Source organism: Knufia obscura (assembly GCF_036327395.1).
Source record: "Knufia obscura strain CCFEE 5817 isolate CBS 148926 chromosome Unknown scaffold_3, whole genome shotgun sequence".
In the NCBI taxonomy this organism is placed as follows: domain Eukaryota; kingdom Fungi; phylum Ascomycota; class Eurotiomycetes; order Chaetothyriales; family Trichomeriaceae; genus Knufia; species Knufia obscura.
Window position 1 is genome coordinate 876,141 of NW_027042689.1, and position 25,613 is coordinate 901,753.

General features: G+C 50.6%; 10 protein-coding genes across 10 annotated transcripts; 4 read left to right on the forward strand and 6 right to left on the reverse strand.

Annotated features, from left to right (window-relative positions):
* Positions 1 to 1,996: 1,996 nt before the first annotated feature.
* Positions 1,997 to 4,741, forward strand: IRC5 (putative ATPase; the record flags this gene model as incomplete). The annotated part of the gene is made up of 1 exon (XM_064871823.1): positions 1,997 to 4,741. The coding sequence occupies one exon, from the start codon at positions 1,997 to 1,999 to the stop codon at positions 4,739 to 4,741; it is 2,745 nt and encodes a 914-aa protein (XP_064732203.1).
* Positions 4,742 to 6,033: 1,292 nt separating this feature from the next.
* Positions 6,034 to 8,544, reverse strand: PMZ80_003395 (uncharacterized protein; the record flags this gene model as incomplete). Its single annotated transcript, XM_064871824.1, has 1 exon — positions 6,034 to 8,544. The coding sequence occupies one exon, from the start codon at positions 8,542 to 8,544 to the stop codon at positions 6,034 to 6,036; it is 2,511 nt and encodes an 836-aa protein (XP_064732204.1).
* Positions 8,545 to 10,525: 1,981 nt separating this feature from the next.
* YDJ1 (Type I HSP40 co-chaperone) lies at positions 10,526 to 11,887 on the reverse strand (the record flags this gene model as incomplete). The annotated part of the gene is made up of 3 exons (XM_064871825.1): positions 10,526 to 11,661; positions 11,717 to 11,798; positions 11,849 to 11,887. 3 exons carry the CDS (start codon positions 11,885 to 11,887, stop codon positions 10,526 to 10,528), a joined length of 1,257 nt encoding a protein of 418 aa, XP_064732205.1.
* An 873-nt stretch (positions 11,888 to 12,760) lies between these two features.
* Positions 12,761 to 13,318, forward strand: FCY1 (cytosine deaminase; the record flags this gene model as incomplete). Its single annotated transcript, XM_064871826.1, has 3 exons — positions 12,761 to 12,895; positions 12,953 to 13,236; positions 13,294 to 13,318. The coding sequence occupies 3 exons, from the start codon at positions 12,761 to 12,763 to the stop codon at positions 13,316 to 13,318; spliced, it is 444 nt and encodes a 147-aa protein (XP_064732206.1).
* Positions 13,319 to 13,379: 61 nt separating this feature from the next.
* HEM12 (Uroporphyrinogen decarboxylase in heme biosynthesis) lies at positions 13,380 to 14,605 on the reverse strand (the record flags this gene model as incomplete). Its single annotated transcript, XM_064871827.1, has 3 exons — positions 13,380 to 14,374; positions 14,450 to 14,491; positions 14,551 to 14,605. The coding sequence occupies 3 exons, from the start codon at positions 14,603 to 14,605 to the stop codon at positions 13,380 to 13,382; spliced, it is 1,092 nt and encodes a 363-aa protein (XP_064732207.1).
* A 412-nt stretch (positions 14,606 to 15,017) lies between these two features.
* On the reverse strand, positions 15,018 to 16,220 carry PMZ80_003399 (uncharacterized protein; the record flags this gene model as incomplete). The annotated part of the gene is made up of 2 exons (XM_064871828.1): positions 15,018 to 16,092; positions 16,141 to 16,220. The coding sequence occupies 2 exons, from the start codon at positions 16,218 to 16,220 to the stop codon at positions 15,018 to 15,020; spliced, it is 1,155 nt and encodes a 384-aa protein (XP_064732208.1).
* Positions 16,221 to 17,764: 1,544 nt separating this feature from the next.
* On the forward strand, positions 17,765 to 19,495 carry PMZ80_003400 (uncharacterized protein; the record flags this gene model as incomplete). The annotated part of the gene is made up of 4 exons (XM_064871829.1): positions 17,765 to 18,202; positions 18,253 to 18,449; positions 18,497 to 18,652; positions 18,703 to 19,495. The coding sequence occupies 4 exons, from the start codon at positions 17,765 to 17,767 to the stop codon at positions 19,493 to 19,495; spliced, it is 1,584 nt and encodes a 527-aa protein (XP_064732209.1).
* A 241-nt stretch (positions 19,496 to 19,736) lies between these two features.
* On the reverse strand, positions 19,737 to 21,431 carry TRM82 (tRNA (guanine-N(7)-)-methyltransferase non-catalytic subunit trm82; the record flags this gene model as incomplete). The annotated part of the gene is made up of 1 exon (XM_064871830.1): positions 19,737 to 21,431. The coding sequence occupies one exon, from the start codon at positions 21,429 to 21,431 to the stop codon at positions 19,737 to 19,739; it is 1,695 nt and encodes a 564-aa protein (XP_064732210.1).
* A 412-nt stretch (positions 21,432 to 21,843) lies between these two features.
* RPP0 (ribosomal protein P0 (A0) (L10E)) lies at positions 21,844 to 22,914 on the forward strand (the record flags this gene model as incomplete). The annotated part of the gene is made up of 3 exons (XM_064871831.1): positions 21,844 to 22,087; positions 22,161 to 22,838; positions 22,892 to 22,914. The coding sequence occupies 3 exons, from the start codon at positions 21,844 to 21,846 to the stop codon at positions 22,912 to 22,914; spliced, it is 945 nt and encodes a 314-aa protein (XP_064732211.1).
* A 1,157-nt stretch (positions 22,915 to 24,071) lies between these two features.
* Positions 24,072 to 25,409, reverse strand: PMZ80_003403 (uncharacterized protein; the record flags this gene model as incomplete). Its single annotated transcript, XM_064871832.1, has 3 exons — positions 24,072 to 24,917; positions 24,966 to 25,105; positions 25,154 to 25,409. The coding sequence occupies 3 exons, from the start codon at positions 25,407 to 25,409 to the stop codon at positions 24,072 to 24,074; spliced, it is 1,242 nt and encodes a 413-aa protein (XP_064732212.1).
* Between the last annotated feature and the right edge of the window lie 204 nt (positions 25,410 to 25,613).

A 25,613-nucleotide genomic window follows, 5' to 3' on the forward strand; every position in this document is an offset into this window, starting at 1 on the left:
CGGAAGCAATAATCATTCTAGGTTAAGGCACGCGCAGGTACTCCGTAAGGTCCGTATTCTGAACGAAAGCGGTGCGTGCAAAACCCGTTTTCACCCTCAAGCTGAATGCGCGAGTCATGTACCGAGTTACCACGGTTCCAAGGCACGACATGATCCGTAGTGAACCACGGAGCAAGCTCGAAAGGGCAGCTCCTGGAGCACAGCTTCGCTCGATCCATCCGTCGGAGTTCAGCGAGCATCCTATGGAGTTTGCTACAGTCCAAATCGAGCCTTCGCAACGCCACAGATGGTGGGAACCCAGTGAGACGGGATTACACTTCCAACGAAGCCTATGCTTGGACAGTCCGCGATCTCATCAGATTCCCGAATCAACGTCTGTAAAACAGAATTAAGCAGAGCTTTTATGCTCTCGAATGCATACTTAGTAGGCTAGAGCCACTGCATGCCTAGACCGCCTGCAGTTGACTCATGCTACATGATTCGTTGTTACTTCTGGATTTCAAGCGATCTGACCACAGCCACAATGTGATTATTTGTGTTTCACGGCCAACTCTCCTTCATCCTCCATGGCTCTTGACTCGTATTCGCTCGCCAAAACTATTCGGGCGTGTCCCATGAAACAAATGGTGAGCATCTACGGCTGCGCTGTACTACTTGCAGTGCACGACGAAGATCTCCCTATCTCGCTTCCCTCTTAGCGTCGATCGGCCTGCAAGCCTGTTTCTAGCGGTATTTCCTACAGTACTCTGTGCCTTGATCGCCTGAACCAACCACCTATTGCATCACAATCGAACAGTGAGATCGAAGTGTCACGAACGGTCTTGTCTTCTCAGCCCGAGCTTAGAAGACGGGCAAGCGAAAAGCACCACGGCTCGAAATCTACAGCAATATTCCGATTTGTTCATGTAGGATACCCTGTATTCTTGCTTGCGGTGGGTAGGTATCTGTGGCGGTATGGCCTGTTTCATGTTTGTGAACGCACAAAAGACCACGCATGCTGTCTGAGGACTGTCCTGGCTCCAATAACAGTACTGTCATCACAATGCGTATCTGAATAACTGAATCCAATGCATAAAAAGGAATGTCTCTGCCCTGAAAGCCGCGGCATGAAACATCAACGACCGTTGAGACACGTGCTGCGGCACACGCCACATAACAGTATGCAGTGCCGCAAAGTATAGCTTAACGGCTCAGAGGAGACGACAGTCAGCATGGGATGGTCATGCCCGCATCCCGAGCTACCCATATGGAGTACAGACAGCAGTTCGTTCGTACTTGCAGGCGCGTACCTATCCCGTTCCACCCCGTCGACGCACGTTTTGCATTTGCATCGCACCTGCCACCCGTCTACTTTGTGGGAGACCCGCTGTTGTACGTTACGTGGTGTTTTGTCACGTTTACGAATGCACAACCTTCACTTGGCGCTCATGCTTTCGATTTCCATCGCGTTGCTGCTTCTCTAGATATTTGGATGACTCGGTCCAGACTCTTCCCGTAGGATTTTTGGGCGCGAGATCGCTGTCTATTAGTAGTCTGTGGTCCTTGAGCAGGTCCGACACATTGCAACTTCTGACTTCCATCACTGGCTATTGCTGCCAACATCATTGAATAGCGCTTCAATGTGGATCCCTCTCTACGCGTCAAGTGCCAGATCGCGTCAATCTCGCGTTGTCCGATTCCATATACGCGTCCATCTAGTGATCGCGCTGCGTCATCGACTTTTTCGTAAGCGTCCGAGTCGCGAAACCCCTTGATGGAACCTTGTCGGCTATGGGTGGCTGTTGTGGTTTCTGGTAGAGCTCTGTTTTACACGTTGTTTGGATAGCATAAACAATCAGTTATTGCTCTTTCTGGAGTTTGTTGATCCTCGTTTGCCCTCGGAATTTCGTCTTCGATTTTTCGTCTTCACCTTCACAAAACAGGTGACTAGTGCTCAACATAAACCTGTGATAGCCGCTTCGAGTCTCCAGGTGCTATCTATTCCGGGCGCGACAACATGGCCACCGCCGACGTCGCAGTCCCCACCGACGTGAACATGAAGGACGCAGACGAAGCAGACATGGAAGATCGCAAGAATGCAGCAGCAAACGAGGAAGAAGACGAGGAAGAGGACATGGATTTGAAGTCGAAAGCCCTCACGAATCTCCTCAAGACTAGCTCGGTCTTTGTTGCGATCATGGCAGATAAGATGAAGGAGCAGCAGAAACAGAATGCTGAAAGAGCAAAGCGAGAGGCTACAAGGAAGCAGAATGCAGAAAGGAAAGCTAGCGAGGCTAAAGGCTCGAGTCGACGATCTGCCAGGACGCATCAGGAGGGGGAGACGAATGGAGAGGTCAAGGAGGAGAGAACGAAGCAAGAAGAGGATGAGCAGCCAGCTAGGAAGGGAAGAGGGCGGCCAAAGAGAGATGGTACAAGTGTGGCCAAGGACAAGAAGGGCAGCATTACCAGCTACCTTGACAAAAAGCAGTTGAAAGAGGCTGAGGAAGGTCCCTCTGTCCAAAAGGCGCTCGCAGAAGCCGCGGGAGAAATAGAAGAGAAAGGCGAAGGTCTTGGTGCACAAGATCTTGTGGCAACGGAGCAGCCGAAGCTCGTGTCGGGCGGTAAGATGCGAGAGTATCAGCTTGAAGGTCTGGAGTGGTTGAAAACACTTTGGATGAACGGCCTCTGCGGCATTCTTGCAGACGAGATGGGTCTGGGTAAGACTGTCCAAGCCATCTCGCTGATTGCGTTCTTCAAGGAGAACAATATTTCTGGACCATTCTTGGTGGCTGCTCCACTGAGTACTGTTCGAAACTGGGTAGAGGAGTTCAAGCGGTGGACTCCGGAGATCAATACCGTACTGTATCATGGCAGCAAGCCGGAACGAGAAGAGATACGAAAGAAACATATGAAGATGCAGCAGCAAGGCAAATTCGAGTTTCCCGTGGTCATAACGAGCTACGAGATATGCATGAACGACAAAAACTTCCTGGCGAACTACAAGTGGAGGTACATCGTTGTGGACGAGGGGCATCGCCTGAAGAACATGAACTGCAAATTGATCAAGGAGCTCATGACTTACAATTCGGCCAACAGACTGCTGATTACGGGGACTCCTCTACAGAACAACATCGCGGAGCTGTGGTCACTATTGCATTTCTTGCTACCAGAAGTTTTCAACGACCTAGACAGCTTCGAAAGATGGTTCGACTTCTCCAGCGTTCTAGACGACAAGGACAGCGACACAAAATCGAGCAAGAGGAAGAACAATCTGGTCTCGACTATGCATGCCATTCTCAAGCCGTTCCTGCTCCGCCGAGTGAAGACAGACGTTGAGTCCACCCTGCCACCAAAGCGCGAGTACATCTTGTACGCCCCTCTCACGAACGAGCAAAAAGATATCTACAAGGAGATCCTAGCAGGCACAGCACGAACCTATCTCGAAGACAAAGCCGTCGAACGAATCGAAGCAAGATCACGAACAGCCTCACTCAAGCGCAAAGCCAATGACAGCCGCCATTCAACACCAGTAAAAGCTACGAAAACGAGCAGAGCAACAACACCAGCCACAAATGCATCTCGAGCAGATACGCCCGGCTCAACGGCCTCCACAGGCTCAACCCGCCGAGGCCGCAAAGCAGCAAGAAGAAACTACGAAGAGATAGGCGACCGCGAATTCAACAGCCGGCTAAGACAAGTCGAAAAAGGTCAAGACGCCGATCTAAACGGCAACAACCCTTCGTCGTCAGAGATTGACTCGGAGGAAGAAGCATCACAAGAACGCTCCAAAACCCTCAAGCTCGCGAAGCAAGAGATTGCGTCAAAGAAACTGCAGAATCCAGTCATGCAAGCACGACTCGCCTGTAACAGCCCGCACAACTTCTACTGGCCCTTCAGCAGCGGCGATCCAGATGCCGATGGCGACCTCGATCTACCACCTCTAGATGAAACACTAGTCACGGCGTCGGGCAAGCTCCTGCTACTCGATACATTACTTCCTAACCTCCTGTCAGGGAATCACAAGATCCTGATATTTTCACAATTCAAGACAACACTTGATATTCTAGAGACATACTGCGATACACTCCGCGAATGGCCAGTCTGCCGTATTGATGGTAGTATCAGTCAGGACGACCGGTACGAACAGATCACGTCGTTCAACTCGCCGAAGTCGGAGCATAAGATCTTTTTGCTGTCGACGAGAGCGGGCGGGCAGGGCATCAACCTTGCGGCAGCGGACACAGTGATACTCTTCGATAGCGACTGGAATCCGCAGCAGGATCTGCAGGCCATGGACCGAGCGCATAGAATTGGACAGACAAGACCGGTGATTGTGTATCGTTTTGCGACGAGAGGGACAGTCGAGGAGACGCTGTTACTGAAAGCGGATTCGAAGCGGCGACTTGAGAAACTGGTCATTCAGAAGGGCAAATTCAAGTCTCTGATTGATGGGGTTGACTCGAAGTCTCGTAAGCCGAAACCGGGTGAAATCGATGTTAAGGACTTTCGATCTGCGCTCGGTGAGACAGATGGCGAAGGCTATGAGTTCGAGAAGTACGAGATCTCTGAGCTGGAGGCGGAGAAAGGAGGCAAGTTGCTGACGGACGAAGAACTGGACATTCTGACCGATCGGAGGCCCGAAGCGTACGAGAAAGTGGCGAAGGGTGAAAATGTTGGCGGTGAGGGACAGGTTTGGAAGGTCGCTGAGACGAAAAGTGATGGGCTGGAGGAGTTGACAACGAGGAAGAATCCGAAGCAGTAGTCGGGGGTTGTTGCAGGTGGTGTGTATTGTACTTGGATGATCTTGTATGAGCATGTTGGAGTAGTAAGGTAGGCGCAGAACAAAGTGTTGGCTATCATCATGGGAAGGAGCGCTTGCAGCAGGTACAACTTGGCTATGAATCATGCATCGTTGCTGCCTGGATCTTGCGAAATCCACGGTTAACTGTTCAATGTCCATATCTGTTTCCATTCTCTGAGCTTCGTGCCTCAGAGTCCGGCTAGACCATTATCACAGCGTGTGCTCGCAATACATGCAGCCACAGCCATTCAGACCGAGTACAGCATGAAACATCAGAATCCTGCTTCTACCACTTCCTACACGATACTGCTCCCAGGTGTTAGGAGTAGCATGTACTGTACTTGTACCACATTGACTACCCAAGTCTTGGCATTGCTGCACCAACGTTACCACGAACCAAAATTCAAACTGCCAGTGACGATGCTGTGCAAAACATGAGGAGGAGCGACCTGGAATCTTCTCTGGAAAAGAATCATTTCGACAAGCCACAACCAAAAGATTCTGAACAGAATGTGGGAAGGAAGTTCAGATCCGGTTACACGAACGATTTCGGAATAGCCAGAGAGATAGGGACATGCGTCTAACGGGCAAGAGCAACGGGTGGACAATACGATGGAGCTCTACCTACTCTATGCGCTGTTATCCTCAAGCTACAGTCAGTCCTACCACGACAGATTCGGAAAGTTGAATATCAACGCGGCCTATTGACATCAATTTGAGAACTGGCAGACTCCTCAGACACGCAAAGGAACACCATCAGGAACTGGATCACGTTCAATGTAAGTGACAGCACTGCAGCAGCAGTTGTGATATACGAGGTACTGGGGTACTCTGGATGAACAGACAACCAACAAGCATGGTAGTCCACCTCAGCCCACAGGAAATTGTAGACCTGTAAGCTGCTTCACCAGAGCGAGGCAGCTAGCTGTGTCCGATATCCATACTCATCTTGTAGCTTGAATTTTTCATGACAATAGCGACTGTAGCAATCTGATGCCTTGTTTCTAGCATTCAGCGAGATTACCAAACTGGGAAAGACCATAAGGAAAATCACAAGAACAAATTGAAACAAGAGCTCAAGAGCTATCATGTTTGATATAACATCACTTCCTTCCTCCACCATCGTAAAATATCGTAACGGGTATCTTATATCATTGTTAAGCCCAATTAGCTTGCAATCATGCTTGCGCTGCAATAGCATTATGTCCTGGATATCCCTCCAGCATCGTAACGCCTGTCCGCCCTCATCCACTTTATTCGCCCAACTTCTCAGCCGACATCAAAGGTGGCTCCTGCTCAGCTGTGCTCAAGGTCCGACGAGCAGTCCGATCGTTTTCAATATTCGCAATCGCAGACTGAAGCGCAGCCGTAAGATCAAGATGGAAGAACGGCCTGCTCAGACTGCTCACGACAACCTTCCTTGGAGCACTATACACTTTGCTCCTTGTTATCTTCTTGTGAAGCTCGTCATCACTCGATGAGTTCGATGCCCCTGTCAAGTGCTGCTCCTTCTGCGGAATCTTGTGGATGGCTTCCTCATCATCAGGCCGCGAGTGAAGCTCGCGATTGGCTTCGCGCTCAGCTTGCTCGGCAGCAGAGGCTGAGCCTCCCATCTCAGCGACGCTGAAGATTGGTTTCCATCGGTGGAGTTCCTCACTGTGGAATGTTGGGTAGCCGAAGCCTGCTGAGGCGAGGGCACGCTTTGTCCATCTGTTCTTGACGCAGGCGATGTGCCACTGAACGACGTCTGGTGCTGCGTACCGTTGCAATTGGTTGCGGACGTCAATGAGGATTTGGATACTTGTGATATCGACATTGTTGACTGCGGAGAAGTCGAGGATGACAGCTTTGAGGGTAGGCAGGTAAGAACGATCCTCTTCAGTCTTTCCACGTCGAGGTCCAGGATTATTCCAGGGTCTATCACCTGGCTTGCCCCACGCGTGTGGGTTAGTACGCCGCGTGTGCTGGAATATGTATGCGCTGAGGTAGTCGAGGTAATGGTTGGCGTTAGGGTAGTTGAAGCCTTCGCTGAAGCGGTAGATGAACACACCTGGATGTGGTGATTCGATCGGCAAATCTGGATTGGTCCCATCGTTGTGATCTACGGGAAGGAACGTATTCCTGACAGCCACGTCCTCGTCGTATAGCTTTTCAGTTTCATCATGGAATTTGTCTTCCATGAGATGATCGCCAATGACTGAGTGAATTTTGACCTTTCCAACAAAGTGGCCGCGTGCTTTGACCACTCGGAACAGAAGGACTGCGACGCTGATGCAGACTGTTGTATAGATACCGTTTTCGATGCTGGAAAAGATAGTGACCAAAACACCAGCGAAGAAGATGATGACCTCGATCGGATTAACTCGCCAGAACTGGTAGACTGTGTTCGGAGGAGTAATAAGGTCCAGTACGGCGTGTATAATCACTGCTGACAAGGAAGCCTGCGGGATGTAGAAGAAGACGGCAGGCAAAGCGTAGATAGCGAGCAGGACTACAACTGCTGTGATCACACCAGCAAGAGGGGTGCGAACACCAGCTTTTGACTTGATAGCCGTCCGTGAGAATGAACCTGTTGCTGGGTAGCCTCCGAGGAAGGGTGCTAATAGATTGGTCACACCAATGGCGACAAGTTCTTGGGATGGATCAATGGTGTAGTTGTTGATACGACCGAACGACTTCGAGATCGCAATGTGTTCAATGAGAAGCACAATGACCGCGGCTGGCAGCTCACTGGCGAACAATGAGATCAAATCGCCATTGACGACAGGAACCTGCGCATGTCTAAAACCACGAGGTACGGTGCCGAGTATTCGGAATGTCGGTTTGCTTCGGTGGTTCCTCTGAACGAGCCAGCTAATCATGGTGTACAGCAATATAACGATTGCTGTCCTTAAGGTACCCAGGAAGAAATACTTCTTTGCATGTTGAGGTTGCTTCTTTGCCATGTATGTGCAGCCGAAGCGCCAGAGATATAGCAGTAAAAGTGCCGTCAAACCCATCGCAGCATCGAGTCTGGTGCGACCCAGATACCTTAAAGTATTAATGATGACTTTGTAGGTCGCAGCTCGGGTGTCGAATGTTTTTGATGGAATACCCAACATGCCAGGAGTTTGTCCGGCTGCGATGTTGATGGCTGACCCGGTCATGAACGCGCATATGGCTGTCAATGGGATGAACTCGACAATCCAACCGCATCGAATAAGGCCGAGGAACGTGATTATGCCACCCGCTATGATGGCTAAACAGCTAGCAACTATCGGCGCAGCCACATCAGGACGCTGAGCTTGCACACGTAGGACGATGTTGCCCACCAAGGTTGACATGACAGCAACCGGACCGATTGTGATATCCTTGGACGTGGCAAAAAACCAGTAAATGAGGACACCCATGAACGAGGAGTAGAGACCGTACTCGACGGGCAGCTCTGCAAGCTTAGCGTATGCCATAGACTGAGGTACCACCACGCAGCCAACAGTGATGCCAGCTACCAGGTCTCCAGCGAACCATACCAGGTTGTATCGTAAGATCCATCTTGTGAAAGGAAACAGATTTCGGCAGTAATTAAGCACTCCACGGCCGTCTGGTAGGAGTTCTTTGATGTATTCGGTGGTTGTTGGTTCTTTATCAACATATGAGTCAGCAGTTTCGATGGAGTATGCGGATTCGCCACGCGTGAGAGCCTCGTCGTTCGGGTGATGCTCATCGAGCTTGATACCGAGCACCTTCGCTAGACCGTGGCCTAAATTACTCGAATTCGGAGCCATGCTGTGATCTGTCGGAGGTAGTGAACGAAACTCGAAGATGTTGGGAGGTCTTGGATATAGGCTCGTCGGTTCTTTAGTCCAAGCTATGCTCCTTCGGCTTTGTACCAAGGTATTCTTCGAGGAACAGATGCGGCTAATCCGACGCCCGACGCTGCTAGTGTAGTGCAGTGCAGATGAATACGCGAAACGGGAGTGATATGCGTCGACTCTCACCGGAAGACTCCCCGTCGAGGTTGAGGTTGAGGTTGAGCTAGACTGTGAACTCCTGCGGCAGGATGCGCCTTATGAAGCAAGATGAGCTCGGTACAAGTTCGAAGAACCAAATGGTACTAAGTTCCATCGCAGATTGCGCTTACATCGCGAAAGCCACGGCCAAGGTAATTATCATAATGGCGATCGTGTTCTAGGAGTGCCGCTGCTTGGTCTGCAAGCATGGCATAGGAAAATTGCGTACCCTAGACCCGCGCAGACCCATGTTCGAAAGCTTCTTGCTGTCCGAGCGAGCAACCGAAATGTGAAGGCCCGATATTTTGGGAATTTGTGAGCAGTGATGATGCCGACTTCTCTAAATCACAAACCTAGCACGGAAGATCCTGCAGGAAAGACTGTTTGTTTGGGGGAGATTAAGAGGTTGAGCGGAAGTATGAAAGCCACTCAAATCGGTTTCCGACGAAGCGGAAGACCCACTCGATGTTGTCACACAGGTTCGGATACGAACGATGGGAATCACAAGCACGCAATGACTAGTTTCTTCATACTGTGGACAAAACTTATTGAAGGTTTGCAAGCAAGACGCCTTATGAAGTCAGGCTGCTGATTACGATATACTAGTATTCTAGCACGTGGTGAAGAATGGATGTTGAAGAAATGCAGAGAGAAACATGATGTGATCGTTCGTCCGCGGTTTTCTATGTAGACAGGACGGACGTCCGGAGATCCATGCCCGACTGTGCATTGGTTGTATCACGTGCGCAGGGAACGGCTTCATGATCAACCAGTTGCAAGGGTACTTTTGAAAGAGTAGGCGTGAAGCACCTAGCATCCGTGTCAGATCTTGGACAAGTGCAGATCAAATGGTATGGTTCACCGCTGCAGGACGCACGATGCTGAGCTCGTTTATACGCGGTCCCGAAGCCCCTTGCACCTCTTGGCGGAGATACTGTAGTGCTGACTAGAGATGTGCCAGTGATTGTCGGTTCGCGACGCCACTGCAGCCAAGGATGCACAAGCTTGCGAACCTCGCTGAGGGTATCCTGTACAAATAGCAAGCCTCTTCGACCTCGCTGTAACAAGGCTAGTTGCAGAAGTAGTATGCAGCAGTGTCGCGATAGTCGACCATTTCGGACAGGCACGATATGCTGTTCACGACACCTTGACTGCTCTTCCAATTTTCTGGCACAAGCAAGCACTTAGCTTGGACGAACCTTGACCTTGGCACAAGCAAATGGTCCCACGGGTTATCGCGAAGGCATAGCTGTTAGTTTCCATGAAGGGCCACCGTTGGCTTAGCCGTCACGGAGATGATGAAGCCAACTACTGCGAGGAGGCACAAGGCTCATGAAGCATCGTTCGAAATCCGTATGGGCCTAGTCATCCGTAGCAAGAAGAAACAGAATTTAGGGCCTGATCCATACTCCTGTATCGATCTAGAAGCCTGGAATTCCTCGTGTTGATCTGGAACTCCATGTGGCCTTGCCGCTCGATTGGTCTATCTTGCAGGGACTGTAGACCAGGATGACCCCTTCGCAAGGAGTCCGATGCGGTCGATCTATATCTCCCCAACCGTACGCCACCCATGCTTCGAGAGACCCAATTCCCGCTCCGCCGAACCCGTTGCTGGCAAAAGCTTGGAGAGACTACTCCAGACTACTCCAGACGCAGCCAAGAATGCTTCGCTCCATGATAATCATGTGCCTCCTTTTTCTCATTAGTATAGTGTCATGATCAGTCATGCAATTCTGGCCGAATTGTGATGAGCGCTCTACTGCGAAGCGCACTGGACTCGTTCGGCTCCTGGATGCATATCATCTTCATCCTCCTCGCCAAAGCCTGCAGCTCCTTGAGCTCTAGCGTGCTGCCTAGGGTCGACATCTTCCAGATCGTAGTCTTCGACCATGGCGTCACTCGCAGGGGCGTTCTGCTGCGATCGTGGTGGCAGGACCTGCTCTAGGAGGTGCAGATTTTGTAACTGTGTCTTGTCGGGAAACTTGACGTCGAATTGGATGTACAGATTGCCGAAATCGTGGTGTCGGAATGAGGGCATACCCTGCCCCTTGATACACTTGATGGCACCTGGTGTAATCGGATCTCCTGGGAAGATGTTCACGGTCAACCACCTGTCATCAAGGTGCTCAATGTAGATCTGCCCGCCACCAATTGCCGTCAATAGATCAATCTCGGCATGATAGAAAAGGTCGTCCTCCTTTCGCTGGAACCGTGGATGCGGTTTCTGCTCGATCTCGAACTGGACATCTCCTGGCAGTACACCCGGCATTTGATCGCCTTCTCCTCTGAAGTCGATCTTGTGCCCGCTCTTGACACCACGATCAACGTGAACGTGCAGAACCTTTCGCTCAACGACAGTCTTCTTGCCATGACAGCGCTTGCATCGGTCCCGATCTCTAATCGTTTCGCCCTCTCCTTGACACTCTGGACATACTGTCTGAAACCGTTGAATCATGGGTCCCATCTGTCGCAGCATAGTCTTGACACCGGCACCATCACAAGACGTGCATTTCTTCACAGCGCCCTCTTTGCCTCCTCGGCCGTCGCAGGTTCCGCACAGAACTGACTTCTGAAGCGCCAGTTTCGAGATCTTGCCCTTGTAAATATCTTCCAGAGATACTTTGTGAATGTGGTGAATGGCCCTCGCCTTCTTCGGGCCAGTATCCCTCATGCCCCCACCGAACATGCCGCCGAAGGCACCACCACCACCACCAAAGAATTGTGCGAAGAGGTCTTCTGCTGCCATACCACCGCCTGGCATGCCTCCTTGTTGTTCAAGGCCCTCTTCTCCATATTGATCATATATTCCTCGAGTACGTTCTTCTTTCAGAACTTCGTAGGCTTTTGTGACCTCTTTGAACTTCTCTGCCGCATCGGGGTCCTTGTTCTTATCTGTGCACACAATTTAGCGAGATATCGCGGAAACACCACTTGGAACGTTACTAACCAGGGTGGAACTTAAGAGCAGACTTCCTGTATGCTGTTTTTAATTTTGCTTCGAATTCAACGCCTTGGAGGCTGTGGTCCACCTAAGAAGTGTAAGTATCGATCTCGTAGGGCACAATCAGATTATGCTTACTCCAAGCAGATCATAGAACTTCTTGTCCCTGGGAGGCATCTTGAAAATTCGAGTGCAATTCGACTCGTGCCGCTCTGGCGATTCGCTATCGGGCTATGAACTTTCTGATATCGCGCAAAGGGTAAGTGGACTGGAGAGTCGAAGATGAGAGTGAAGTGGCAGACACGTGAAATCGAGTAGGCGCGAGTGAGACAATGTGCAGAAATGCAGACCCCCAAATATTTGTCCAGTCGGTACGCCTATCAAACAAGGTGTTTGTCGCAGTAGGGCAAATATCGCAGCCTCAAAGTCCAGATCTTCGACAAACTTCTATCGGCTTCCCCCTTCGCCGAATGATGTAAGATCGGCCAATCAGAGTGTAAGGAGCGATCGATGCGGAGTAGTAATAGTCCTTCAAGACCGAAGTTTGCCTGATTTTCGCGAGGTGCACACCAAACAGTTGAGCATCTTCAAAAGGCAGCGACGTCTCGGGAAATTTAAAGGGCACCTCGGCTTGAAGCAGGCATAACGGTCATCGCTTCATGTTCCTCGTTCATACAACTCCCCTGCTTGACAGTATGATCCATCGGGCCGTTGGACATCCCCTCCTCGACGCCTGTTAGAGCCCCGAGACATGCTTGTCGTATCTTGTGACCATTAGGCCATCTAGCAATTCGTCCCTATACTCACCGTGCCTGGCAACCCTCCTTCGTCGTCACCATAGTACTTGCCGATGCGCTCCTTGCTCTCAAGCCTAGACAGGACTTTTGCGTTATGGCCAGATATGACGGCGCACTCTCGGACTTAGCCGACCTATTTTATTCCAGCGACCATGTCTGGCTTGTCCGATCGATAAACCGATATAGCAGAAATCGTCTAGTGACTTCGGTTCTTGCCCTGCAGCAACTCCTTCACCCGAGACCATCGAACAGTATGTCAACCTCAGATGCGGGCTTCAAGGCTGCTGTCCAAGAGGCTGAAGCGGGCTATAATGAAGGCGGCGTGCCCATCGGCGCCTGCCTCGTTGCTAAAGACGGCACGGTACTAGGTCGAGGCCACAACATGAGAGTACAGAAGGAAAGTTCAGGAATGTAGCGTTGCTCTCACTATCTTAACAATTACAAGGGCTCTGCAACACTGCACGCCGAGATATCAGCTCTCGAGAACTCGGGTCGCCTTCCAGCGAAAGCTTATGAAGGGGCTACTATGTATACTTCGCTTTCACCTTGCGATATGTGCACAGGTGCTTGTGTCATGTATAAGGTCGGCCGAGTTGTCATTGGGGAGAACAAGACATATGTCGGCGGCGAGGAGTATCTCAAGCAGAGAGGCATCGAAGTGATCGTTTTCGATGATGAGAAATGCAAAGGCTTGATGAAGAAGTTCATTGAGGAGAAGCCAGCAATCTGGTAAGGGTCCCTTGATGCGCCCTCGTTGGACGGTAAGCTGACATCGATTCTTCGCAGGAACGAGGATATCGGCGAACAATAACTTTTGGTCTTTGTACAGTCTACAAGCTGCTCTTGAAGCATGAGGCTTCTTCCCCAACCAATCATTTCGTACATCTTACCACTTCTTCAAAGAAGTGCTTGAGCTTCTGAGGATCAACACCAGGGGTAATTCCATGGCCGAGATTCACAATCCATCTCTCTTTACCACCACCAAAACCTTTGGCCATACCTTCCACAAGTTTCGTGATCGACTCATCACTTCCATATAACACGCCTGGATCAGCATTTCCCTGTAACGTCACCCTTCCATTCGCAGTCCTCATAGCGTCGGCTGGATCGTGTAGCCAGTCCAGTCCAATAGTCTCGTACCCACTTTCACACAGTTCCTCGAGCGCATACCAAGCGCCCTTTGCAAATACCGTCATGGGCACTACCTCCAACCCTCTCTCTTCCAATCTCTTCTTCGTGTGGCTAGAGATGTACCTCAGGAAAGGCAGACTGAATTCCTTGAACGCGCTCGGAGTCAACTCTCCGGCCCAAGAGTCAAAGACCTGCAGCATCTGTGCACCAGCCTCAACCTGTAGCACAAGGTACTCAACACATATCTCACTGATCTTCTGCAACAATTTCTTGCCTTCGTCATTAAACTTGTACACCCACGTCTTCGCTTCCCTAAACAATTTCGTGCCTCCGCCCTCGACCATATAGCAGAGCAATGTCCACGGGGCACCACAGAACCCAATGAGCGGCACACGTCCATCCAACTTTTGTCTCGTCAAGGTAATAGCCTTATACACATAATCCAGTTCCTCTTTCACATTCACATCCTTGCTCATCAGATCCGAGTACTGCTGATCCTGCGGACTCCTCAACGGGTTCGGAAAGCGAGGCCCAAGACCATCTACCATCTGCACTTCCATTCCCATTGCCTGCGGAATCACAAGAATATCCGAGAAAATGATCGCGGCATCAATGAGGCCATCATATCGGTCGATTGGCTGTAGCGTAAGTGTCGACGCAATCTTGGGAGAGCGACAGCATGCGAAAAAGTCGTTCTTGCCTTTTGCTTCGTGGTATTCGGGGAGGTAACGGCCGGCTATGCAGATATGTTAGCGGGTAAATGCTATAGATGGGGTAGCACTGACCAGGTCGGCGCAGTGGGCTCACGCACCTTGTCGCATTACCCACATGGGCGGTCTGTCGACCTTTTGGCCTGGAGGCGCTTGTCAGTCATGGCTCATTAGGTTGACGTTTGAACATTTGTGTACGAACCTCTTGCCGCTCGTAATATCCGATCATTCTTTAGGGGCGCAAAGTCGTGGGCCATGGTTGGGGTTTTCGTGATGTGAATGCTGTCTGCGCCAACACCGTCTGGTCAATCCTAGCAGCCAGGTATGGAGGGGGATTTACAATGTGAAGCAGAACTTTTTACAGTGAAGCGTATGGACCACATACGTCGTGCCGCGATCGGCATTAGAAGCATTTTGTAGCTTAGTACTCTGCCGTATTCGATCGTAGGCGTACCCCACCGCAAGACTTGTTACGCTGCTACTGCTGCACGCGAGATGACCATGGCAAGAAGCAATATCTTCGAGATGAATGATATGATCCACAACATGAGCTCTTTCCGCTGTCCCATTGATCCGACTGTCGTCACTATTTCCAGCCTGTGCTCTGAAAGATATATTGGCGACTGCTATCACTACCTTCATCCTGTGTTCTGGAAGAATAGCTATGTATCAAACATTTTGCTTCGCATCAACATGCATTACAGAGAACGTCACATCACGTCTGATGTCAAGATGACCACTTTGCGAGGACACCGAGGCATCGTCCTGTGACCCCTGTCCCTGTTGGCCATCATTGACTCTAGAGACATCGCTTGTAACATGTGACTTGTTGATCGGATACTCATCCATATCTATGTCCTTTTCATCATATCCTCGTCCAGCAATTCTCATCCAGCTGGCCTTCTTTTCTAGCACCGACCGTGGTTCCTGTGAAGTAATATATGCAGCGCCATGGCTAGGGAGCTTGTTTGCACTTGTCGTCCTCCTCGAACTCTGTCCAAGTCTGTGCAGACCTGGGAAGATATCCCGTAACAGTACCCAGATTGCAGGCGCATTGGTAACGTAGATAGCCACCGAAGCCTCCCTGAAGTACCAATTCATGTAAACGTATGAGATCAGACTTGGTACCAGGCAGTAGATTGCCCGGAGGATGGCAGCGATAATGACGAAGGAGCCCATGCCGAAGACAACAGTTAGAACCAGCTTTTGCTGGACCGACAATCTAGCTTTCAGTACCGGCGGCAATCCAACTGCCAGCAGCATGATATCTGAGCTAATGTTGAAGACAGCATTGACGATCTGGTAGTACTGATATGAAGCACATTGTGCGTTGTTGACCGGTACCGCCCAATAATGCGAGACCGGTAGGCAGGCGGTGAACAGAGCTATTTCGTCACCCAAAAAGCTCAGGGCGACCCAGCCAATCACCCAATTGAGAAGTTTGCGCTGCATGAGACCTTCGGTGATTCGAGCGTAAAGCACAAGCATGGCAGCTTTCATGCTCCAGATCGTGAGAAGCATGGCATGTTCGGAGACAAACACCCATTTGCTGCCCTTAACTCTCTGCGCTATGATCTGTGGTGTGAGCTGTGCTACCTCCTCATCCGTCATGAGATTCGATCCGGCGCCCTTCAGCATCTCGTTAAAGGCGACGCATAGTAAGGTGTAAGAAAAGAGACCGAAGAAGACGAAGTAGTCATCTACTTGGATTTGTTTGATACCAACTTTCCTGATCCTTGAGACACTGGTTGCTGGTTAGTAAATATTCCGTAACGCTCGCTAGATTTCTTACAGCCGTAACACAACGCAAGCAACTCCAACACCATATAGACACCATGACTCCTGCGAGAATCCGGGATTAGGGTTCGACATGGAAACAATCGGTGTGCTGATCAAGTGTGAACCTCACGAAACCAGCAAATTGCTGTATGCCTCGCACGCTGTCGAAATCCGAGACCGTTGAAAACCGTGTCGCAGGGTTCAGCCTCTTTAACAAGCAGGACCATCAGAGGATGGCCAGGACGCCAATATTTTAATTGCGTTCACTACGGCCTTCCTAACCACATGAGCACAGGAGGTGTGCATTCTTGGTGATGAATAGCGAGATAGGTCACTGGAACCGAACCCCAGCTTCGCAGGAGGACAATTCGTCGAGCGATTGCTGTGGAATTGCTCCTGTGGACAAATGACTAAGAGCAATACTTGGTCGGATGCTAGTTCTTTAGTTAGTAGAAAGCATAAATTGGCTGGAAGGTCTGGCGAAAATTAGACTTTCTACTAACTAAAGAACCAGCATCCGACCAAGTAACAGCAACGACAAAAGGCTCCATAATGGCCGGCTCAGCCGGGACGTTGTCTGGCGCGTGCCGAGAATCCAATTGTGTTGAGTTTTGAATGGATGATAACTCGAAAGAGCTCAACTAAGGTTTCTGACCACACCCACTGAGCCAAATAAATCATCCTCCATGAGGGGTGTTGGAACTAGCATTCCCACCTACCCAGAAGTACTGTAGAATCGTACATCACGAATCGCCGGAGTCAGGGCGAGTGCCAAGAAGTAGATATCATTGCTCCTGCTTGTGCGACGCAAGTGTTGCCAGTATAGATAACACCTAGCTTCATGCCGCCATACTCTGACAGTTGTGTCGGAAGAGCCACAACTCATCTGAGGCATAAAAGGCTTGTAGAACTTTCAGTTATGTTGCATCAGCGATAGTAAGCGTGAAGTGTATCCTTCGCCGTCGTATGCAGGTAAAGCAACTTCCACGTAAGCTGCTTTACCAGACCTTTTTCGACTGTGGCCGAAGGGCAACATGCAACCAACAAAGTCAAAAAAGAGGATGTTGACTACAGCATTCGTAGAGCTTGGCAGGGGACATGCTTGCTAGTAGACGAAGGTTCGTCTCCGAAATCTCCCCGAGTTCCCGCCATGTCCAGAACTTCGAAAGAACCTTTCGGCTATGCCAACCTCGCAGGATAGTCTCTCGTGTCTAGTCCATCTTTCAAGGCGCTGTCTGAAACGTTGTCAAGCCTGAGCTTTGCAAGATTGGGTCTGGGCGATTGGCCGTTCCTGCACCTCTGCGAGATGGCTTCACAAACCACCCCAAAGCGTTGGAGTTCCACAGACGAGACTGTCAAAACTGGAGATTTGCGCTTCAGGTGGCGTTACACCCTCCCTTTCTGAGTATGCAGCTTGCATGGAAAGCGACCTTATGCCGAAACGATTAGAGCTCAACAACCTTGAAGCGTGTGGGCCCAGACCTCAAGCGTCTGTCTTCATTCAATAGAAGAGTCTTTGCTGTCAAGCCAGACTATTCTTTGAGGCGTTCTGTTATTGTTTCCTTCTCATCGCTACTCCTTTTGGTCAGCTGTTCGTATTGCCTCCAGCTCGACCGTTTCTTTGCCCCGATTCAGCCATGGAAAATCCAGAGACCAGGAAATCTGCAGAGAACACGGTGGCTAGCATTTCCGAGACCGACTCAAGATTCGACAACAAGATCAATGCTTCTGGTCACGTTCAAGAGGTCTCTCGGAACTTCAGCTTATTGTCCCTCGCTGGCGTGGGACTGACAGTCGGCAATGTCTGGCCTGCGGTGGGCGGCTCAATTCTGGTCGCTATCTACAACGGTGGACCTCCCGGTGTTTTATTCGAGTTCCTCGTTGTGTCCGTCTTCTACTGGATTGTCGCCGCTTGTATAGCCGAGCTCGCCTCTGCTATTCCTTCTTCTGCGGGTGTGTATCACTGGGCGTCTGTGACACCAGGCAAGAAATGGGGTCGCCCTATTGGCTTCTTCGCTGGATGGTGGAACTACCTGGCATGGGTCTTCGGCGCTGCTAGCATGACCTCTATCTTTGTAAGTATGAGCGCACAGTACACTGAAGCAGATAATTGACCCTTTCATAGTCAAATACTCTCGTACAGATGTATGCGGTGAAGCATCCAGATTTCACAGCAAAAGCGTGGCACGTTTTCGTAACATACATCATCACAACATGGATCGCCTGCGCTGTGGTGTGCTCCTTCAACAAGGCGATGCCCTACCTCAACGACATCGGCATCTTCTTCATCTTGGCTGGGTTCATCGTCACAATCGTCGTCGTGTAAGTATTACCTCTTGGCTCTACGGCAACGACTAACAGCTCACTAGCACTGTGATGCCCAATCGAGCAGGCGGTCCAGGCTTCGCATCGAATGCTTTTGTGTGGACGGAATGGACAGCTGAGATAGGTTATCCAAATGGCTTTGTCTTCGCAGCCGGTATGCTGAATGGCGCTTTCTCTGTTGGCACACCGGACACCACAACGTATGTCCTTCTCACTTGTGCACGCGCTGTACCAACTGACACCACGCTAGCCATCTTGCGGAGGAGATACCGTACCCACAGCGGAACGTACCTATCGCCATCTTGTGCCAGATGAGCATCGGCTTCCTCACCGGCTTCAGCTACCTCATCGCCCTCATGTACGCCATCAACGACTACGATGCGCTCTTCGAGTCGCCGTACCCTCTAGCAGAGATCTACCTACAAGCAACCGGAAGTCCAAATGGTGCCGTTGGGCTGCTATCCCTCATCATTCCCTGCATAGGCATTTGCGTCTGTGGTCTTTACATCACTAGTGGCCGAACCCTATGGGCGCTCTCTCGTGACGGCGCCACTCCTTTTGCTTCGAAGCTCAGCAAGATACATCCAAGCGCAGGCATGCCTCTGACTTCCACCATCGCAACCGCCATCCTGGTCACAATTCTCGGAGCAATCTACGTCGGCAGTCTCACAGCCTTCAACGCCTTTGTCGGCTCCTTCATCATCATGTCATCATCCTCCTACATCGCCGCCATCCTACCCAATTTGCTCACTGGGCGCAAGAACATCAAGACATACGGTCCGTTCCACCTGAAGGGCGCAATTGGTTTCATCTTCAACGCTATCGCTTGCGCATATATGATAGTCTGGTTTGTCATCTACTGCTTTCCGTTCGCGCTGCCTGTTGATGCGGCGACCATGAACTATGCTAGCTTGATCTGGGGAGGTTTCACCATCTTAGTTGCGGCGTGGTGGTTCTTGGGAGCGCGGAAGTCGTACGAGGGACCACCCATGGTACAAGAGGGTGGGAAGGTTACTGTCGCAGAGACGGTGAAGAAGATATAATCTTGGTAATTTATTGAGGAGTCGAGGACCGCAGGATCGAGTCTGCTCGACGCCAGAGCGAAGTAGTTACATTAGATAGGATATTCTGGTGGTAGGGAGTAATATACACCGTCTTGTCAGAAACAAGCCATTGGATTGATGACCGAGCGTTTTGATGCGACTTGGAAAGTCCGACGATTCACTCGAGATACAGAAAGAAGCTCACAACAACATCTCGTCTCAAGTACTGTTTCTTCGTAGTTCAAAGGGGCGCCGTATCAATATCCGGTGCACCTTCAAGCTCGCCTTCGCCTTCGCCTTCATCAGCAACGTCATCCTCCTCCTCTGCTGCTTTTCCACGTCTCTTCCTCAAGTTCTCCAGCCCATAAATGAGCTCACCCAAAGCGCTGTACGTCTTCTCGTACTTGGCTCTCGCCTCTGTCTCATCTGTGGCTCGTTTGTCCGAAAGGGAATCTATCGGTATAGGCATTATCTCGAGCGCCGCGTCCGAGCTGGGTTCCAAACAAACTCCTTCTATTGGTAGCAAGTCAGACATGATCTCACCATGTCTAAGACCATAGAACTTGAAGTCGTTTTCTTTCTGCACAGGTTCAGCACGGTACCCCTTGTAGAAGCCAGGGGGATGCGCGGTGTCAACAGTGACAACAACAACGTTGTGTTTTGGCAGAAAGAGGGCTTCCAGGACATTGCTTTCGAGCTTTACAGTTTGAATATGTCGAAGTCCAAAATTAGATAGCTGGAAGGAAAAGAGCAGCGGCAGGCCTTCCAATGCAACGAGCAGGGCATGCCTGCTAGGCTCTCCGTCTTGCGCTCGGGCACAGGATACTGGCCAAATGCCAGAGACTGCCAGCTTGTCAATTGACCGCTCAGGCGGCAGAACGCTTTCGATTTCGTCCCGCAGGTGCTCAAGTATATCATAACGAGAATGCTCTTGTCCCGCCTGCCAATCGTACACTCGCAGAGATGGCTCGCCATTACCGGCTATCAGAACCTTCGGGTCCCATGGCACAATACAGAGCTTACTTACAAACTCAGTATGGCCGAGACAGAAGCTGTGGATGACGTGAGTTTGTGGTATGCCTCTTGACACCCGAATATGCTCATCGCGGTCTGACGTTAGGATGAAGGGTCGATCCTTCCCTTCCACTTCGCCCGTCGCGATTGCCAGATCGGTGAGCAGAGACACGTGGCCGAGTACCAATTTATGCTCGAAATCTGGCCCTTCTTTCCGTGCATGCTTCTGCTTTTGTAGTTGCTGCTGCTTCAAGGCGTCCAGATTACCCTTGGTGTGTACCGTCAATTCTGACGCAGACGGTTTGAACCCCTTGTCAAGCTGCGGTGTCAAAGTTTTGCGCTGATAGTCTGTTGTTGGAAGTAAGGGTACAGCGTATACATCTCCGAACTTGTCTGCTGCGAGTATAGTCTTCTCATCGTGGCTAAGAGTGATTGCACACGACTTCTTCGGCAGCGACCTGGATGACAATTGCTTCAGGTTGCCGCTCTTGTTGATCCCGAACACTCTGACTGCCTTGTCTTCAGCTGTGACAGCAATTGCATGCTTTCCATCGGAGGTTGCTATCAGATGCGAAACATGCGGCAAGCTCGTATCTGGAATCTTTGGCGTTCTTCTTTCACCTTTCTGTCGTGGCTTGCCCTCGACTTTGATATCAATCGACGCCTCTGACGCTTCAGAAGTCTCAAGCCGTAGGCTTGGCTTCTCTCCAGTCTCTAACTTCGGCCTTTTGGCTGGCCTGTCGTCACCCAGATCTTCGTCATCACTAGGGTCTCCGACATCTTCCCGGGGCCATATGCTGAATGGTTTTTTGGTGGTCAAGGACAACGATTGGATATAGGTACCTGTAGCGGCAAGTATGATATCAGTCGAGTCTTGATAGACTAAGCAAAGCTTGTTGGCTGGGTAATGCAGGTTTGTCATCGGCGATGACGGGTATGCGCAGTGCTCTTTAGCATGCGTATGTCTTTCCAGTCAGCCTGGAGGACGCCGACAGTAATATCTGGTTGAAGCGACTAAGGGTGATCGGCGAAAATCGCCTGAAACTCTGTCTTTGAATACATAGTATCGTCAAGAGACCGCGTCCAAACGTCACCACACTCAACACCGGGATTGCAGCTCCGGATTGCAATCTAGAGTAGGAAAGTAAAGCGGCAAGTTTGATAGTTCGGGGGTGCACCATGCCAAGATTTCACGATCACGTGGTCGATCCGCCTCGCACTTGCCTTTTGAACAACTTTGCTGTCGCAGTCAACATCAGATTCGATAACCTCCACAAAACAAGTCAAAATACACCCTTGCCCTTAAACATCCTAACTTCATCCTCAAAGAAGTCATGGGGGGCAAGTCCGGTACCAAAGCCGTCTACTTCGACAAGCTGAAGGGCTTGCTCGACGAGTACAAGTCCATTTTCATCGTCAGCGTCGACAATGTCTCATCGCAGCAGATGCACGAAATTCGAGCCTCTCTCCGAGGTGAGGCCGTCGTCTTGATGGGCAAGAACACCATGGTTCGAAGAGCCATCAAGGGCTTCGTGGCCGACTTCCCAGAATATGAGCGACTGCTTCCCCACGTCAAGGGTATGTAACAGTTCCGCATGCGCAGGCATGAGAAAACTTTTCAAGAGGGTGGAACACTGATGATCATACACAGGCAACGTCGGCTTCATCTTCACCAACGGCGAGTTGAAGGAGACCCGAGACAAGATCCTCGCCAACAAGGTCGCAGCCCCAGCTCGAGCTGGCGCTGTCGCCCCGGCCGATGTCTACATCCCAGCTGGAAACACCGGTATGGAACCCGGCAAGACCTCTTTCTTCCAGGCTCTCGGTGTCCCAACCAAGATCGCTCGTGGTACCATTGAAATCACGTCCGACCTCAAGCTCGTCGAGGCTGGCGCCAAGGTCGGTGCTTCCGAGGCAACACTGCTGAACATGTTGAATATATCTCCCTTCACCTACGGCATGAAGGTTGTCCAGGTCTACGAGGAGGGTAACACATTCAGCCCTGATGTCTTGGACATTGAGGAGAGCCAGCTGCTCAAGGCTCTGGCTAGCGCCATTACAACCATCACCACCATTTCGTTGGCTGCCAATTACCCGACTCTGCCATCCGTCATCCACTCCATTATCAATGCATACAAGAAGGCCATCTCTGCTGCCATTGAGATCGACTACGAATGGGAGGCTATCCATGAGCTCAAGGATCGCATTGCGAACCCAGACGCTTATGCTGCTGCTGCTCCCACCGCTGCCGCAGCTGACACATCTGCTGCGCCAGCTGCTGCCAAGGAGGAAGAGAAGGAAGAGGAGAAGGAGGAGTCGGAAGAGGAAGGTACGTTACAATCACAGCCTCTGGTCTGGCGCAATTTGCTAACAATCACTCAGGCTTCGGCGGTCTCTTCGACTAAGCATCTTCACCGATATCACGCTCTCGACAATGGTCATGATCTCTCCAATGCAGTCACGAAGATAAGAACAAAATGCATAAATGAAGATATTCCATCCAGCCAATCACAATCTCGCCAAGACTTGCAATTTCCAAGCTCTTTCCCGACTTCTTACACCTGCGCTCGCCTGTTACTTCATCTTGTTCTCGCCTGCTCACTTGACAGATTCTTCCAATCGGGCACTGCACCAACTACACACCCAATCTGTAAGTCAAATTATTCCCAAAGCACATGCACACTCACATGATGATCCATTTTTAACCCCAAGACTTTGTCAATGAAGATCAAAACTTCGCAACAACAACACTCTAATTTTTTACTGATTACTGCAAATATCTCTATCCGCACATCACATTCAATAAATGGAGCTTCAACTAACATCATGTCTGAAGGTCCTCCGTATATTTCTAGTTGAGTTGTGTATTCGTGAATTGCAATGCTGCATTACCGTCCAGTCTAAATATGTAGCAAGGGTCTTACACTCTACATTGCCTTTACCTCTTTAGATAGAATGCTGGTAGGCATGAGACGCGTCGAAACAAACCATCAGTATTCTGCATTCTGATGCTATCCTACAGCAACCGCTAAGCAAATAGCCTTCCATCCCTTTGTGATCTATTCATGCCTCAACGCCTTGTAGGAGCATTCCGTTCCTTCCAGACTAACCCGCGCAGCCCATATTCCCCCATAGTGATTTGGTAAGAAGTAACACAATTAGCAATCAGTAATGGCTTCCAGCCGATCCGGCCTTCCTTGACCCATTTCCTGCACAAATGAAACGCCGTAGCTATGCATCATGACAGCGAGTATGAAACCTAGTTCGACAATTTGACTGAGGCTCCCGTGCCTTCCCTGTTCAACGCCGTAATATCGACTGCAACAGTAGCAGACATCTCAGAGTCTGCGTGGAGCAACGAAACTCGTCGTGCTTCCAACAACGTGATGGCAGCCTTCACCCCCTCCACGTAAAGTATATATGACATTTATCAGTAAGGCGCCGATCGCGTCCGCTCTCGACTTTGTGCTCGGGCTGCCGTGTTAACAACAGGCCTCCACGTCTCAATAGTATAGAACACCGTCGTGCCCCAAGCAAGCTCATCAGGACATCCTGCGTGGCTCTACATCGCATATGCCCTCTCTTGCTTGATCTCCGGCATCGGCATATTCCAATCATGACCCATATGCATATGATTGAAATTGTTGTTCGCGTTTCTGTTACCTCTCAGACTCCAGTCTTCCGGTTCGGTACTTTGGGGTCTTCGCATGCCGCTGCCGGGGAAGAACATCTGTTGGCCGCCGTAGGTGGGGTCGGGGTAGCCGCTGAAGTCCATTGCCGTAGGGCTGGGCAAGCCGCCGTGAGTGGGAGAGCCCCAGCCCATTGTGGACATGTGGGGGGAGGCGTTGCCGCTTGCTGTGCCGTTTGCGGGTGGTTCGAGGGGTTGTGGGGGCCCGTAGGATGTAGGATTGGAGGTGATTGATGCTCGTGGTTGGGGCGCGGATGTGAAGTTTGTGGTGGCGGAGCTGACTGATGGGTTGTGGAGGTTGTGGTTATGGTTGTGGTTGTGGTTGTGCATCATTGGCATGCTGTACTCGTTCCGCATGTGAGGGGGTAGAGACTGCTGTTGTGGGATATATTTGAAATCTTGAGATTGGCGATGCAGTGACATTTGAGGCATTTCGTCGTTCGGAGAGATGGTGGGAGGATCGGAGGGTGAACCTGTGGAAGCTCGAGATGAGCGTGTTTCGGAATAGGTGTCCTCCGCGGATGACTGGCTGGGTATTGAGAGTTTGGGATGTTGACCGTGTGTTGCTTGATCTAGAGAACCAGGGTGGTTTCCCTGATGCCTCGTCAAGGTTGTTCTCCGAGTAAAGGTCTTCTGGCAGTTCGCAAAAGGACATTTGTAGGGTCGTTTGCCGGAATGTATTCTTCGATGCCGCGCCAAAGAGCTGGAATCACTGAAGGGCTACACTTTGGTTAGTATAAAAGAAAGTTCCGCGTGGTTTGAGCATACTTTGCCGCAGACTTCGCACTTATGCGGCTTCTCTCCTGTGTGCACCCTCGAGTGGACTGTCAAAGCTGATCTTTGAATGAACTCTTTCCCACAGTTCGGATAGTCACACTTGTGTGGCCTGTCACCGGTATGAATGCGTTCTGGATGCAAGATTAGCTAAGTCTCACTTGCGGTTCGAGCCAAATTACCATGTCGAGCCAGGTCGCTGCGTCTCGCAAAAGCTTTGTTACATGTTGTGCAGTTGAAACTCTTGACTGCCGGCTCAGCCTTTGACTTTGGGCTCCCGTCTTCCATGTCAGTCGGGCTGTGAGCACTGATTGGGCTGATATTGCTCTGCATCATTTGTGATTGTTGATTATGATGCAGGTGCGGATAGTGCATGGCAGTCGACTGGGGAATACGGTACTGCTGTGCATGGTGGCCTATGCCTCCATTGTGATTCATGTTGAAGTGAGTCTCCATTGTCAAGGCTGGATGCATCTGATGTCTCAGTTGAGCTTCTGCGTTTGCACTGTGTCTAGCATTTCCGCTCAACAGCCCTCCAATTTCCATAGCCCCCTTGTTTGAGGCCACCACTCTATTATTCCACGACCAGTCCGGCAACGGTTCAATAGGTTGAGGTTGAAGAGGTGCGTAGAGCGGATAGGC